General features: G+C 43.8%; 1 protein-coding gene across 1 annotated transcript in view; it reads right to left on the reverse strand.

Moving 5' to 3' along the window:
• Positions 1 to 11: 11 nt before the first annotated feature.
• The window catches only part of kidins220b (kinase D-interacting substrate 220b), a 30,402-nt gene continuing 12,912 nt past the window's right edge, over positions 12 to 17,501 (reverse strand). Inside the window, 12 exon segments of the mRNA XM_046297925.1 lie at positions 12 to 594; positions 934 to 1,112; positions 2,628 to 2,790; positions 3,007 to 3,151; positions 4,941 to 5,029; positions 5,261 to 5,498; positions 13,539 to 13,679; positions 13,802 to 13,987; positions 14,115 to 14,218; positions 14,567 to 14,718; positions 15,072 to 15,237; positions 15,599 to 15,778. Coding sequence (XP_046153881.1) covers positions 353 to 594; positions 934 to 1,112; positions 2,628 to 2,790; positions 3,007 to 3,151; positions 4,941 to 5,029; positions 5,261 to 5,498; positions 13,539 to 13,679; positions 13,802 to 13,987; positions 14,115 to 14,218; positions 14,567 to 14,718; positions 15,072 to 15,237; positions 15,599 to 15,778 — 1,985 coding nt within the window. The 3' untranslated portion in view covers positions 12 to 352.

Here is a 17,501-nt window from a genome sequence, read left to right on the forward strand (position 1 = left end):
AGCTAGCGTAACGTTACTGCATTTTAGCGTACGCATACACGTAACTGCCAAAATAAAGGAAACACCAACATATAGTGTCTTAATAGGGCGTTGGACCCACACGAGCGAGAATAGCTTCAATGCACCTTGGCATAGATTCTACAAGTGTCTGGAACTCTATCGGGGGGATGCGACACCATTCTTCCACAAGAAACTCGGCGACGATTTAGCAGCAGGGGAAACACTGGACACGATATAGGCCTAGAGTCAGAGTCTACAACTGAAGCTTCGGTCATTCCGTTTGGAACCAGGCCCTTCTCAGAGTCCTGGAAATGAAAGGACCATGATGTTGATGACATGGTGGTGTTCTTCCCTATACACTCACCCTGTTGTAGAAGGGGTGCTGGGGGCCAGCTATGCCACTGTAGTAGCTGCTGTGTGGCGGTGGGGACACCACCCCGGGCGGGTTGAAGGGCCCGTTGAAGGAGGGGGAGTAGGCGGACATGCCTGACTGCTGGCTATAGACGGAGGTAGGGCGGGGAGCGGCCTCCTGCAATGGTAGACTGGGATAGGTCACTGCTCCGATGCTCATCTGCTCCCTGGCAGCACGCACATCTGGGGGGGGGGGGGGATACAGGCAAAGAGAAATGTGAAATTCAAAGTAACTGCTGCACTCAGGTTGCCTACGTCATGTCTACAAACAATTGTGTGGAACTCAAATTATTTGGCACACAGACACAGTTAGCTAGGCTCCCCTTCACCTGCGATATGCACGTCAGAGAGCGAGAGAGGGACGCACGCTGACAGAAAAAGTTTTTACAAAACTCAGATGTTGTAAATTGACTAATAAGTACATTTGATAAGTAGTTTTATTATGTATGAACAGGCTTACATCTAAAATGCACTGAAAACAAACCTGAAACAAACTATAGTACCTCTATGACTCTCACTCACCTGCGATGATCTCTCGTAGTTTGGGGTCGAGGTTGACGGTGCAGGGCAGGAAAGTTTTCATGTCGCGCGAGTTGAGGACCGGGGTACGGGAAGAGAGGAACACCTCGAAGCTACGCACATCCCCGTCAATCTCCAACAGGGGCTCCACATCTTTAGTGGTGGGAATGTTTTTGGAGATCCTAAAAACACCAGAGATAAACATTGAAAAAGCCATTACAGATGAGGAAAGAGCTATAGCTATTCTAAACTCAACGGCTGCTTCTTTTGTTTGGTATACTTTTATGTAGCTTTACCCACAAAAGACTTAGATACAACATCAAATGTATCTTTATCCAAAACATGTAGGTCCGGGAAGGAGGTTACAGGAAATGAAATTGCAATAAGGAAAATAATATCATTTTAAAAATAAGAAAAAAATAAGAATTCTGTGAGCTTCACGGATAAGGCACATAAAATAATATTTCAAGTGACAATGAAGGAAGTTTGAATCATTCAGGGGAACATTTTTTTAATGGAATATACAGTTGAAGTCGGAAGTTTACATACACTTAGGTTGGAGTCATTAAAACTTGTTTTTCAACCACTCCACAAATTTCTTGTAAACAAACTGTAGTTTTGGCAAGTCGGCTAGGACATCTACCTTGTGCATGACACAAGTCATTTTTTCAACAATTATTTACAGACAGATTATTTCACTTATAACTCAGTGTATCACAATTCCAGTGGGTCAGAAGTTTACATACACTAAGTTGACTGTGCCTTTAAACAGCTTGGAAAATTCCAGAAAATGAAGTCATGGCTTTAGAAGCTTCTGTTAGGCTAATTGACATCATTTGAGTCAATTGGAGGTGTACCTGTGGATGTATTTCAAGGCTTACCTTCAAACTCAGTGCCTCTTTGCTTGACATCATGGGAAAATCAAAAGAAATCAGCCAAGACCTCAGAAAAAAATGTGTAGACCTCCACAAGTCTGGTTCATCCTTGGGAGCAATTTCCGAACGCCTGAAGGTACCACATTCATATGTACAAACAATAGTACGCAAGTATAAACACCATGGGACCAAGCACCCATCCTACCACTCCCCTCTGTCTCCTAGAGATTAATGTACTTTGGTGCGAAAAGTGTACTTTGGTGCGCAAATCAATCCCAGAACAACAGCAAAGGACCTTGTGAAGATGCTGGAGGAAACAGGTACAAAAGTATCTATATCCACAGTAAAACAAGTCCTATATCGACATAACCTGAAAGTCCGCTCAGCAAGGAAGAAGCTACTGCTCCAAAACTCCCATAAAAAAACCAGACTACGGTTTGCAAATGCACATGGGGACAAAGATCATACTTTTTGGAGAAATGTGCAGTGACTACGCTTTTGACTGATGGGTAATTTAAATTAAACTACAATAAGCCAACCAATTGGACGCAATTCTAATGATGATTCAACCAAATAAACAAAACCTTATTGCACATTTTCAAAACAGATCTTTCTCATTTAAAACAAAACCCTCACTCCTGCAACTTAAGACATGTGTTTCAAGAAGATCTTAGTTTTGGGGGATTTGGAGAGGGGGTTGGGGACCACAGTACCTCTGGTAGATGGTCTTGAGGGTGACCTAGTGTTAGGGGGTATAGGGGGACTATAGTACACTACCTTTCCTAGATGGTCTTGGGTGTAGTTTTAAAAGGACTACATTACCTCTCATAGATTGTCTTTAGGGCGGCCTGGTCGGGAATGCCGTCGGTCTCCTCCAGGAATAGGATGAGCCAGGAGGTCCTGTAGGGCCACGTCTCAGTAAGGTTGATCCACGACGCCAGGCGGTCCCAGTTGAACGTGATCTGATTGGCCCTTAGCAGACGACCTGTAGACAAACAGAACAGCATTGTGCCAGTCATCCTGGAGAAAACAAACAGTGTTTCCTCCACAATATATTATTCACAATCATCTGTCCATTAATCATTTTCTAGATGGCCAATTGTGGTTTATCTAGTAAACCCAGTGACAAACATGGGGGTAGCTACTGTGTTTGTCTGCCTGCATGACTGTGTGGGTTTGTGTCTGACTGTGTGTGCCCCACCTGTGACAGAGACTATGTTGAGCAGCCTCCGCATGGTCTGGGGACTGATGTCACTGAACCAGTCCTCTGTCACCAGCAGCTTGCTCAGGTCAAAGGACATCTGCCTCGTCACCGTCCTCTGCATCTGCCTGCGCCGGTATGTGTCCTATACACAGACAGAGAAACCATATATTAACTTTGTTCAAAAGTCGACTTTGGGCACGGTCCAACTCGGCCCCTCGGCCCTTTTCTTAAGATTCTAACAGAAATGGGACGTGCCTTTGGTGGTTCATCGATGTGCCATTCTGGTAATGTGCGCCGCGACCGACGTAGCTAGTTATTTAGCCAAGCTGGCCGCTTTAGCTAGCCACTAACTCCTTAAGTGTGTGTGCTGACATCATTTCACAGGATTTGTTTTAAGACGGAAGCTGTAGAGATCGGTAAGACATGGCACTTCTGTAGCCTAATATCTTATTCATCCATTTGTTTTTAAGCATTAAATGACCTGGTATGATGGTGATCATCAATCGGATCTTTATTGACCACAGAGATTCAGGACTCCCATTCAACACCCCATCTGAAAGATGGCACCCTACAAAGGGCAATGTCCCCAATCCCTGCCTTGGGAGCTTTTTTTCAGACCAGAGGAAAGAGCTATGAGATTGGTCCTGGATGCATCCCAAATGGCACCCTATCTTCTTTATAGTGCACTACTTATGACCAGAAAACAAAATGTCTGGTAAAGAGAAGTGCACTACAGAGGGAATAGAATCAAAGCACCTGCATATGACTGAATTTCCATGTGTAGATAGATGTGTGGTTATTATATTGATTTAAACATGCCCGATCTGAAGGCGTTTGATGATACTATTAGTGGCTGTGTTGACCCATATGCCAGTCCTCTTCGGGAATCCACCAGGCCACACACACACAAACACGCACGGCAAGAAGTGCACCAGCAGAAACGGTCACCCTGATGCTAGCTCCAAGTTGTTTACTCTTGCGTCATTTTTTACTTTATTTGCTCATGACGTTTCTGTGATTTCTATGACAGACATGCACTTCTGGACATCAGAACGGCGGTTACTCACCAGAAATATTGACTTTCCAGAACCATACACTTTTTTTTTTTGTTCTCCAGAAGCAGTTCCATTCATTCTGGTAGCCCTACCAAAAAGACAACGACGGAGGCGAGGAAGGAGAGCTGGCCGTTCTAGTCAGACTAAGGAGGGCAAATCATCCACCGCAGTCTCTGGACAATAAGGTAGACAAGCTCAGGGCAAGGATTTCCCATCAACGGGACACAGACAGTAACGTAATACACCTGACTGAAACATGGCTCTCGGATTCCGTGCTGAATCCAGCTATCCAGACTGCTGAGTTTTCCCTACATTGCGCGGACAGGGTCGAAAGGAATTATCCAGGAAAAGTAAAGGAGGGGTTTGCTTCAGCATCAACAACACAATGGTGTGACTGCGGTAATGTATAAACCTTACGACTTTTTGTTCTCCCGATCTAGAATATCTCCCGACTAAATGTCGACCCCAAAATACTAACCCTTGCTGTCTCCCTGCACAGACCTGCACCTTTGAGATTCTCCAAACATTCAACCTATACACACACAAACACCCATGAACACCCATAAACACAAACACACACACACAGCTGTTCTATTATATACTATTAATTAATCTGCACGACCAAGACACTACTTTATATTTGTACAGTCATACTTATAGCACATTCATTATCTATACTGTATACCATATTGCGTACATAGAAGGCTGTTACTATGCATACCTCTTTTACTATTGTAATTATTGATAATTGTACTGCAATGTTGAGGCAGCTAGCAGACAAGCATTTCACTGTACCTTTTGTCCATGCTGTAAACTGTGTACGTGACAAATTAAATGAGATTTGATTTGACACACACACACTCTTCTCTCTCTTACCCTGCGGTTTAGGGTGGTCTTGCTGCCAAACTTTGTCATTTCTCCGATGCTGTGCTGGGATAGCTTCCTGTCTAGCTCCTCATGCCAGCCTACAGACAGGAAAGATGTAGATGAGAAATCAGAGCTAATAACAGATCAATCATTTGACACATTCAGTCATAGTCCCGATTTGGGAGCTACAGTTGTGTGCAAAGGGAGTCATTTGGGTTTTGGAGGTGGCTGTATGTGTTCAGTGTCTGGATGAATGTGAATGAGCGCGTGTGCACGAGTCATGTGTGGCTGTGCAAGTCCATCTTTACCGTCTGAGTGGTACGGATTACCGTCTGAGTTGCTGGTGTCTCCGTTAGCAGGCGCTGCCACACACATCTTCCTGGCGCTACTCAACCCCCGGCTGTTGAGGAAGACGGGCAGGTGGACGATGTTCCTCATGTAGTCATGGCCGTTGATGTTGGAGTCCCTGAGCACGCTGTTCAGGTTCTGGTTGATGGCCTTGATGATGATGTGGGGGTCGCTGGCGAAGATGGAGATGAAGGGGCCTTTGGAAAACAGCACCCTCACCTGGTGAAGCAGGGAGAAACAAGGTACATATGGTGAGGTGTGTGGGGAAAGAAAGGTGTGTGTGTGTGTTTAATTATCCTTGTGGGTACCAGAAATCCTCACAAGGATTGTAAAACAAGGAAAAAAAAAAGAAAGAAAAAAATCAGACAAGTGGGGACATTTTGCCAAACCCCACGAGGAAAAATGCTATTTTAGGCTTAGGTTTAGGGATAGGGTTACAATTAAGATATGGCATTAGGTATAGTTTTAGGGTTAGGAGCTAAGGTTAGGTTTAGGGTTACAATTAGGGTTAGGAGTTAGGGGTAGGTATAGTTTTAGGGTTAGGAGTTAAGGTTAGGTTTAAGGAAAATAGGGGTTAGGGTTTAGTGAAAATATCCTTTTGGAAGCCGTGTGTGTGTAGCATATTCGTTTTTCTATTCTAAAACCTTTTCCACAGCAGCCAGCTCATAACTCCATTATCCAAATGTGCAAGACATTGAAATATTATATTATGTGACTGCTGTCAATGTCTCAACAAATTGCTCTAATCAATGAGGGATGTTGCTTCTGACGACAAAGACATTACATTTACATTACATTTAAGTCATTTAGCAGACGCTCTTATCCAGAGCGACTTACAAATTGGTGCATTCACCTTATGACATCCAGTGGAACAGCCACTTTACAATAGTGCATCTAAATATTTTAAGGGGGGGTGAGAAGGATTACTTTATCCTATCCTAAGTATTCCTTAGATGGGGTTTCAGGTGTCTCCGGAAGGTGGTGATTGACTCCGCTGTCCTGGCGTCGTGAGGGAGTTTGTTCCACCATTGGGGAGCCAGAGCAGCGAACAGTTTTGACTGGGCTGAGCGGGAACTGTACTTCCTCAGTGGTAGGGAGGCGAGCAGGCCAGAGGTGGATGAACGCAGTGCCCTTATTTGGGTGTAGGGCCTGATCAGAGCCTGGAGGTACTGAGGTGCCGTTCCCCTCACAGCTCCGTAGGCAAGCACCATGGTCTTGTAGCGGATGCGAGCTTCAACTGGAAGCCAGTGGAGAGAGCGGAGGAGTGGGGTGACGTGAGAGAACTTGGGAAGGTTGAACACTAGACGGGCTGCGGCGTTCTGGATGAGTTGTAGGGGTTTAATGGCACAGGCAGGGAGCCCAGCCAACAGCGAGTTGCAGTAATCCAGACGGGAGATGACAAGTGCCTGGATTAGGACCTGCTCCGCTTCCTGTGTGAGGCAGGGTCGTACTCTGCGGATGTTGTAGAGCATGAACCTACAGGAACGGGCCACCGCCTTGATGTTAGTTGAGAACGACAGGGTGTTGTCCAGGATCACGCCAAGGTTCTTAGCGCTCTGGGAGGAGGACACAATGGAGTTGTCAACCGTGATGGCGAGATCATGGAACGGGCAGTCCTTCCCCGGGAGGAAGAGCAGCTCCGTCTTGCCGAAGTTCAGCTTGAGGTGGTGATCCGTCATCCATACTGATATGTCTGCCAGACATGCAGAGATGCGATTCGCCACCTGGTCATCAGAAGGGGGAAAGAAATCTTGCATAAAATATCCAATATTTACTTTGACCAAAGATTGCATTTGTAAACAAGAAGCAGCAAGTTTAGATCCTTAAATAAATTGATCAGATTACAGAAAATTGCATTACTGTAAATAATAAGAAAAATCATGACAGCTTCTGGAATCTTTGTGCGTAATGGATGTGTGTTCTTTCTATTATTGGGACAGATTGAAATAATTCCATTTGTAGACAAAAGCCCCACACAAGGTGAGGACTTGGGGAAGAACATATCAATGTTAGTGTTCAAGGTTATACTGTATACCCTACCACCCTTTGACTGTGTGTGTGTGTGTGTGTGTGTGTGTGTGTGTGTGTGTGTGTGTGTGTGTGTGTGTGTGTGTGTGTGTGTGTGTGTGTGTGTGTGTGTGTGTGTGTGTGTGTGTGTGTGTGTGTGTGTGTGTGTGTGTGTGTGTGTGTGTGTGTGTGTGTGTGTGTGTGTGTGTGTGTAAGCCCTGCCCAGGCCGCTCTGCCTCCTTAGGCGAGACATAGAAATCGCTGCCCCCCTCCTATCCACGCAGAATCAGAATTTAGTAGCCTACAGCGTTGGTTCGCAATGCAGTTTTGTGAATGCCCATCCATGTCGTAACGTTTGTAAAACAGGCATTTGCGTTGGCTTTATTCGCCTAGACATTAGTCCTGACCAATGATTAAGACTAAACACTTCGGCTATTTAAGATGGGCATATGAGCTACCCAAGTTTATCAGTTGTAATTGTTTGCATATTTGCAATGAGAATCAATGTGCTTACACAGCGAGAAATGCAGAAGTATTTTCTTATTCGCTATGATCAGCTCGTAAAAAAAAATGTACTAATAGGCTTACTTGCATTCATGAGAATTTAGCCAATGGAGTGAAACTCCCGGACAGCACTCCTGAGTAGGGCTGTTGAGGTGACTGTATTACCACCACACCGGCAGTCATGAGCATTGACCGCAGTAATATTCCATGTAGCCGCTAAGTCACAGTAATCTCCTTTTATGCACTCTGGACATGCTTTGGTAGTACCCAACTCGCTAACGACAATCAGGTCCTAATGGCCTAGTACTCAGGACTTTACTGTCCCTCTAGCCACTCTGACATCAATGCAAATGAAAATCATATCAAAAACACACATCATCAAAGCAGTAGGCCTATAGTACTTTTAAAACTCACCTCACTGTGATGATCAATTAGAAAAAGAAGTTCAACAGCAGGTTGAAACAGTGTAAAACATGGTTGTTGTGGATGTTGTTTCATAGCTACACAGAATGTCTCACCACCATGCGTTTCCATCTCCTCTCTCTCCTTTACTCCTTTCTCGAGCACGCAGACGGGCTGTCAACAGTTTAGTGAAATGTATTTAAATGCAAAAACATGTTACTGTAGATGTTCCCACGCAGACTTGACTTGGTTTCCCATATTAAGTACTGGGTAGCTGCAGGAACAAGGTTGGAGAGCCCATGGCATACATAGTTTGGGCAGAATATCACAGCGAGAGCATGCTCCTCAAACAGTGGTTGATGCGTGGAGTGAAGTAAGTGTTGTTATATTTATTTCTCAGCTGCTCATATTAAGCACAAAACATTTGCTATTGGAGTGCATACAGATGACATGTCTTTTTCCCCCTGCCCCCGTTCCTGCCCATTTGATAACGGGCCATTCTAAATCAAAACTAATTTGACATATCAGACGAGATTAAATTGAGTATAGTCTGATGGGTGAAAATATGATCACTTGATGAGAACAGCTGTGCAGCCGGAGACAAGGGACAGAGCACAAGCTTGTTTTTGCTACTTTCTCAAATCATCAAGTCTATAGTCGCATCATGCAGCCCATATATGTTTCGATTTCTAAGGTATTCTAAGGTTTGTATCATTAACAACTAAAGTTCCCACATAACTAAAAATGTTGCATATAGGACCTGTTTCTCAATTATCATGTATACGTTCAACACAGCCATTTCAGTCGTTCTGTAACGGGAAAAATACCCTTTCTATTTTATTCTTCTTACTATAAAATCATCTAAAAGAAAATAATGTCACAGGACTTATATGCATAAATTGTCAGCTAAATGAACTAGCCCACAGCCTATGGCATGGAGCATAGCCAGATAACATAGGCCTACAGTAGTCAAACTCATCTTCAGTTCTTCTGAAATACATTTTCATTCATATCATGTTTCTTTAGACCTGACAAAAATATATTGGGGCAAAAAAGTATTTAGTCAGCCACCAATTATGCAAGTTCTCCCACTTAAAAAGATGAGGCCTGTAATTTTCATAGGTACACTTCAACTACGACAGACAAAATGAGAAAAAAAAATCCAGAAAATCACATTGTAGCATTTTTTATGAATTAATTTGCAAATTATGGTGGAAAATAAGTATTTGGTCAATAACAAAAGTTTATTTCAATACTGTTATATACCCTTTGTTGGCAATAACAGAGGTCAAACATTTTCTGTAAGTCTTCACAAGGTTTTCACACACTGTTGCTGGTATTTTGGCCCATTCCTCCATGCAGATCTCGCACTAGAGCAGTGATGTTTTGGGGCTGTTGCTGAGCAACACGGACTTTCAACTCCCTCCAAATATTTTCTATGGGGTTGAGATCTGGAGATTGGCTAGGCCACTCCAGGACCTTGAAATGCTTCTTACGAAGCCACTCCTTCGTTGCCCGGGCGATGTGTTTGGGATCATTGTCATGCTGAAAGACCCAGCCACGTTTCATCTTCAATGCCCTTGCTGATGGAGGTTGTCACTCAAAATCTCACGATACATGGCCCCATTCATTATTTTCTTTACACGGATCAGTCGTCCTGGCCCCTTTGCAGAAAAACAGCCCCAAAGCATGATGTTTCCACCCCCATGCTTCACAGTAGGTATGGTGTTCTTTGGATGCAACTCAGCATTCTTTGTCCTCCAAACACGCCGAGTTGAGTTTTTTTTAACCAAAAAGTTATATTTTGGTTTCATCTGACCATATGACATTCTCCCCATCTTCTTCTGGATTATCCAAATGCTCTCTAGCAAACTTCAGACGGGCCTGGACATGTACTGGCTTAAGCAGGGGGACACGTCTGGCACTGCAGGATTTGAGTCCCTGGCGGCGTAGTGTGTTACTGATGGTAGGCTTTGTTGCTTTGGTCCCAGCTCTCTGCAGGTCATTCACTAGGTGTGGTTCTGGGATTTTTGCTCACCGTTCTTGTGATCATTTTGACCCCACGGGGTGAGGTCTTGCGTGGAGCCCCAGTTCGAGGGAGATTATCAGTGGTCTTGTATATCTTCCATTTCCTAAAAATTGCTCCCACAGTTTATTTCTTCAAACCAAGCTGCTTACCTATTGCAGATTCAGTCTTCCCAGCCTGGTGCAGGTCTACAATTTTGTTTCTGGTGTCCTTTGACAGCTCTTTGGTCTTGGCCATAGTAGAGTTTGGAGTGTGACTGAGGTTGTGGACAGGTGTAAAGGCGTTCTTCATTTGTCGAAAGAGAGTCGGACCGAAATGCAGCGTGTTTGTTACTCATGACTTTAATGAATGAAGAGCGTAACATGAAATAACTAATACAATATACAAAAACAACAAACGGAACGAGAAACCTATTACAGCCCATCTGGTGAACACTACACAGAGACAGGAACAATCACCCACGAAATACAAAGCGAAACTCAGGCTACCTAAATACGGTTCCCAATCAGAGACAACGAGAATCACCTGACTCTGATTGAGAATCGCCTCAGGCAGCCAAGCCTATACAACACCCCTAATCAGCCGCGATCCCAAATACTACAAACCCCAATACGAAAAACAACATATAAACCCATGTCACACCCTGGCCTAACCAAACATATAACAAAAACACAAAATACAATGACCAAGGCGTGACAACAGGTGTCTTTTATACTGATAAAAAGTTCAAACAGGTGCCATTAATACAGGTAACGAGTGGAGGACAGAGGAGCCTCTTAAAGAAGAAGTTGCAGGCCTGTGAGAGCCAGAACTTTGCTTGTTTGTAGGTGACCAAATACTTATTTTTCACCATAATTTGCAAATAAATTCATTAAAAATTCTACAATGTGATTTTCTGGATTTTTAAAATCATTTTGTCTGTCATAGTTGAAGTGTACCTATGATGAAAATTACAGGCCTCTCATCTTTTTAAGTGGGAGAACTTGCTCAATTGGTGGCTGACTAAATACTTTTTTGCCCCACTGTATATTACATTGATTTGACTTTTTAAAATGTAGATGCTTCAAAGCGGCTTGTACGTGTGGAGGCCCGGAGATGCTAAAAGAGTTTATGTTAATTAACGTTCAATTACCGTGAGACTGGCAGTCTTTTGCTTGACGATAACCGGCTGACAACATTTCATGACCGCCACAGCCCTACTCCTGAGTAGCCCAATTTCATTCCATATTGCCCATTTTATTTTCACTTGTTCTGTTTTTAGGATATGGTGTTTGTTAACATGCAAAGTCATATTCAAATCGAAGTGCATTTTTATTTGATAGGGCAAGCCCTTTTGGCTATTTGTCATAAATATGGTCTCAAGTCTATAGGCTACAGAAAAACCACATAGGCTACTACTCTTTCTACTATAAGATACATCATTGATGTAGATGACTTGCGCGTTGGGGGACTGCCACAGCACTGCGTCTCTCCAACAGCACCCTAGAGAGGCACACTGGGCACGCGTAAGATAAATATTTTGCGGCCCTGACTTTGGCAATGTGGGCACTGCTTAACATGGTGAGGCATCAGCACTCACCTAAATGGCCCATATGCCGCTGGGAGAGAGACATTTTCATTGTTTTAGGCAGAATTATGTGAAGCAGTATGTGTTGTCGGAGGTGCATCTCGGTCAGTCTTGATGCCGCCCTCGTCAACTTGCCGTCTAAGTGGTTGCCTAATCCTGCCTAATGGGCGGGCTAGCCCTGTGCGTGTGGGGTGCTCGCTGCATGTGTGTGTGCGTGTGTCTGTGAAGGGACCTCAGTTCAACACCTAGCAACCCCGTCTGTCTGCTCCCACCCTTCCCTCCCCAGCATTGCGCACTCCCGCCATCATCATTATGCACACCTGCCTTTCCCCAGTCACGGGCATCAGCGATTATTGGACTCACCTGGACTCAATCACCTCTGTCATTATCTTCCCTGATGCTGTTCCTGTCTTGTTCTGTCTGTTCCCGATTAAATGTTTGATTCCCCATACCTGCTTCTCATCTCCGGCGTCTGTTCTTACACCGTCAAGTGGTTTGAATCTCCTGGTTGGGGCTACCACTCAAATATATACACTACATTGTCAAAAGTATATGGACACCTGCTTGTCGAACATCTCATTCCAAAATCATGGACATTAATATGGAGTTGGGTCACCCCTTTAATGCTATAACAGCTTCCACTCTTCTGGGAAGGCTCTCCACTAGATGTTGGAACATTACTGCAGGGACTTGCTTCCAATCAGACACAAGAGCATTAGTGAGGTCGGGCACTGATGTTGGGCGATTAGGCCTGGCTCGCAGGCGGCGTTCCAATTCATCCCAAAGGTGTTCAATGTGATTGAGGTCAGGGCTCTACCCAGTCATGTTCTTCCACACCAATCTCGCCATGGATCTCGCTTTCTGCACGGGGGCATTGTCATGCTGAAACATGAAAGGGCCTTACCCAAACTTCTGCCATAAAGTTGGAAGTAGAGAATCGTCTAGAAAGTAATTGTATGCTGTAGCGTTAAGACTTCCTTTCACTGGAACTAAGGGGCCTACCCCGAACCATGAAAAAACATTATTCCTCATCCACCAAACTTTAAAGTAGGCACTATGCATTAGGGCAGGTAGCGTTGTCTAAAACCAGATTCATACGTCGGACTGCCAGATGGTGAAGCGATTCCACTCCAGAGTCCAATGTCGGCAAGCTTTACACCACTCCAAACGACGCTTGGCTTTGCGCATGGTGTTCTTAGGCTTGTGTGTAGCTGCTCGGACATGGAAACCCATTTCATGAATCCACTCATTTGAAGAGGTGTCCACATACTTTTGCCATGCAGTGTAAGTTGTTTCTATTCTATTCTATTTCACTATTTCCGCTACAGCTCAGTCAGCTAATAACTCCATTATCCCAGTGAACAAAAGACATTGAAATATGACATTTTGTGACCGCTATCAAATGTCTAGATGAATAACTCTAAACATATGAGGGATGTTGGTTATTCCGTTACAAAGACATCTTACATAGAAGACACATTATTTCCCCAGATCAAAGATTTCATTAGTAAACAAGAAGCAGCGAGTTCAGATGGCCTTGCTCCTCTAATAAATTGATCAGATTAAAAGACAATTGTATTACTGACAGCTTCTGGAATATTTATGACTGATGTGTTGTTTGCTCTCTTGGGACAGATTGTTTTTGGAAAAAACTCAAAAGGTTGCACAAGGGTGAGATGTTCAAATAAGTTAGTGCTCAGAGTGATACGGTATACCCTATCACCCTGTGACTATGTGTGTGTGTGAGTCTTACCGTATCCAGCATCTGCAGCACTTTGTCCTGTTCACAGGAGTCCAGGCCGTCTATGATGACAGCCAGACGCGTCTGGTTCTGAGTGAAGCCATCGATGGTTTTAGCCATCCTCGCCATCAGCTCCACCTCATTCTTCAACACCTGAGGATGGAGGAGAGAGAGGTACAGCGAGATATAAAGATATGTTAAGACAGGTAGCAGGTAGCTGTGTATGTTTGTTTTTGCGTGTGGATGCATGTGTGGCTGTTTGCAGTGCACCCTACCTTCATGAAGCCCTCGCTCTTGAGCTTGTGCATCTTGTTGGCGGCACTGTGCAGCCTCTTCCTCTGAGAGTTTAGCACCGAGTCGGCCACCTGCCACCAGGTCCGGCAGTTGAGCACCAGCGCCAGGCCCACCACGCTGGCCATGGCGATCAGCACGGCGTTCACTGTCTGGTTGGCAACGTCCACCTTTATGCATTTTGAAATTGTCTTATTCATTCAACATTGGTGAAGAAATTCAGACTTTTTAATCACATCGATTTCAGAACCTGCAATAATGCTAAAAGGCCAATAAGCTAGACTAATAAAGTTAAACCTTGAAGATGGCGAGGAGGGCCATGCCGGTGATCAGGCAGCCCAGGATGAAGACGAAGATGACGAAGGAGGGAACGCAGCATGTCTTCTTCCACTTCTTCTTCCCTATAATACATTTTGAATGACAATCAGAACAGAAATGCGGATTTTTGCTGCCTATGATCAGTTTATCATGAAAGCATAAAAATCAGTAGGTATAAAGTATTCAGTGGGCATACAAATATTTTGAAACAGGAAGTAGGCTACTAACTAAGCTTGTTCAATAAGAACATTCATTCGTATTGTCTGTTGGACGTTTGCAAGCCTTTGTTATTAGTTCCTACTGAAAACTGTGTATTAACGAATGTAGTGACTGATAGTGACTCAAAGTAGTGCCAACAGTAGAACACATTTGCCCAAGGGGATTCAATAAAGTAAACTGAATTGACTAGTCTGTCCTCCTCTGGTCCTTACCATGTGATTCCTCCGTCTTGAAGACCCTGAAAAGGCGGCTGGCCATGAAACCAAACTCCCTCTCACAGGCATCAGACAGGGTGGCTATCATCTCTGCCAGGCTGGTCTCTCCTCCCACACTGGACAGACGGTTGTAGTCTGTGAACAGGAACCTGCAGGGATACACCAGTAGAGGGAGAGGAGTGGACATATTAAATCATTGGTCACACACAAACTACAACTTAGAACGACTTTATATGGAATTCATAAAGTCTCCATGAGCGCTGCATAAATAATATGGAAATAATTGACAAATCAAGGCATATAATGAAGTGATTACATCCAGGACTGATGTGATAAATACGGCATGTGATTGAAGTTTAGATTTCTGGCTTTGCTAAGAGGGATTTGATAGTGATTTTGGGTGGGTGAGGAGAGGTGTGTGTACCAGATGGGCAGAGCACAGGTGGTCTGTGTGTGTTTGTGTGTGTGTGTATGTGTGTGGGTGCGGATGTGTGTGTCATACCTGACGGGAAGTGCGCGGGTGGTCTGTTCGGGCAGGTCAGGGGGGTTGACGAACATCAGTTTGAGCAGTAGCTCCAGGTAGCCAATGTGTCGTGCCAGACGGGTACTGATCACCCATGCCCAGTTCCAGTTCTCCCCCTCACGACGACTGCCGAAGTACACCACCACTACAGAGCGAGGGAAACGGTTATCTCCTAACTGGAACATTCACAGCCACCACCACTACAGGCCAAATGAAGACAGCCCGAGTTTTTAAAAAACTGTTCCTGTGTCATTAAAGGGGTTTGGAAAAGCCAGTCAGTATAGTGCATAGGCTGTGTGTTAATATACTGTTTATTCAAGCATTACGTCCAGTAAAAAGTATGAATCCTTTTTCGAATATAATATCCTTGATATCGCTAACTGCATTGTTACCAGAGGTCACTACATTATTGTTACTTGTATAATACTGCCCTCTAGTGTGACACTTGAAAATAACCTAATACTACTGGACTACATACAAAATGGAGGACAAAGTGACGGTCTCACCGAAGAAGACATAGACCAGGGCCAGCAGGCTCAGGGAGACGGCAATGGCCAGCTTAGGGTCGACGGTGAAGCCCAGGACCAGAGCTACAGAACCACACAGCAGCAGGGACAGGAACAACACCATCCAGGAAAACTGGAACAACGGCTCTACCTGCTGACCAGCAAACGTCTTCATCTCATCTGGAGAGGGGAAGAAAAGGAGGTGGTGAACGAGGAGTAAGATCAGGCGAGAATGAGTTAATAAAATAATTTGTTAATATTAACAGCCATCTTATTATTAACATGTATAACATATTGTTAAAGGAGTAGTTCACTATTTTACAACTTAATGTTAGATGGTTCCTCACCCTGAAAGTAATCTATTGGCCAGGAGAAAAGTTAATCCAACAGCCACTACAAACTTCAGCTAACTTTAGCCATCACAAGCTAACAATCAATGGAAGTGATGTGAGCATCTATTGTTTTTTTAATGGCCAAATCACCTTTAGGTAACATCAAACCAAATATGCAGTTGATTTCAGGTGATATATATATATATATTCTAAATGCTCACATGCCCCCATCACTTCCATTGATTGTTAGCTTGTGATGGCTAAAGTGGTAGTGGCTGTTTAAAGAACCTTTCACCCTGGAATACCAGTTTCTCTTGGCCCATAAATTACTTTCAGGGTGAGGAACCATCTAACATCAAGTTGTAAAATAGTGAACTACTCCTTTAACATATCATTATTTTGAGCAGTGTCATAAACGCTCAGACTCCTCTATAGAAGTGAGACGAGCAATGGCGGGCAAACTGCCTTATAGAAAGAGATACAGTGAGCTCCAAAAGTATTGGGAAAGTGACACATTTTTGGGAAATTATACAAAAAGTATATGAAAATGATACAAATTACTTTTTTTATGATACAATGACTAGGAAGTTAAAGTGCAGACTGTCAGATTTAATTCAATTTTTTTTTATTTATGTGAACTGATTATAAATTACAGCACTTTTTATACATAGTCCATCCTATTTTAGGGGACCCAAAGTGTTGGGACAAATTCACTTCTATGTGAATTGAAGTAGTGAAAAGTTTAGTATTTGGTCCAATATTCCTAGCATGCAATGATTACATCAAGTTTGTGACTCTATAAACTTGTTGAATGGTATTGCTGTTTGTTTTGGTTGTTTTTCAGATTATTTTGAGCCCAATAGAAATGAATGGTAAATAAATGTATTGTGTCATTTTGGAGTCACTTTAATTGTAAATAAAAATACAATATGTTTCTAAACACTTCTATATTAACGTGGATGCTACCATGATTACGAAAAGTTACAAAAGCACAAATATGAGCCCCCAAGACATGCTAACCTCTCACCATTACAATTACAGGGGAGATTAGCATTTTTCTGGAGGTATGATATTTCTCACTCATCAATATTCATGATTCATTCAGGATTATCCATAATCATGGTAGCATCCACATTAATGTAGAAGTATTTAGAAACATATTCCATTCTTGTTTACAATAAAAGTAACTCCAAAATGACACACCAAAAAAATTGACATATATTTATATTTTGAGATCTGTCCGCAAGACCCCACTTTGAGAATCCCTGGTATAAATAATACTCTTCAGGGGCCTCCCGGGTGCCACCAGAGACTCTGGGTTCGAGCCCAGGCTCTGTCGCAGCTGGCCGCGACCAGGAAGCCCATGGGGCGGCACACAATTGGCCCAGCGTCGTCCGGGTTAGGGAGGGTTTGGCCAGCAGGGATATCCTTGTCTCATCGTGCACTAGCAACTCCAGTGGCGGGCCGGGCGCAGTGCACGCTGACCAGGTCGCTATGTGCACGGTGTTTCCTCCGACACATTGGTGCGGCTGGCTTCGGGGCTGGATGCGCGCTGTGTTAAGAAGCAGTGC

This window comes from Oncorhynchus gorbuscha, linkage group LG14 (assembly GCF_021184085.1).
Source record: "Oncorhynchus gorbuscha isolate QuinsamMale2020 ecotype Even-year linkage group LG14, OgorEven_v1.0, whole genome shotgun sequence".
NCBI lineage: Eukaryota > Metazoa > Chordata > Actinopteri > Salmoniformes > Salmonidae > Oncorhynchus > Oncorhynchus gorbuscha.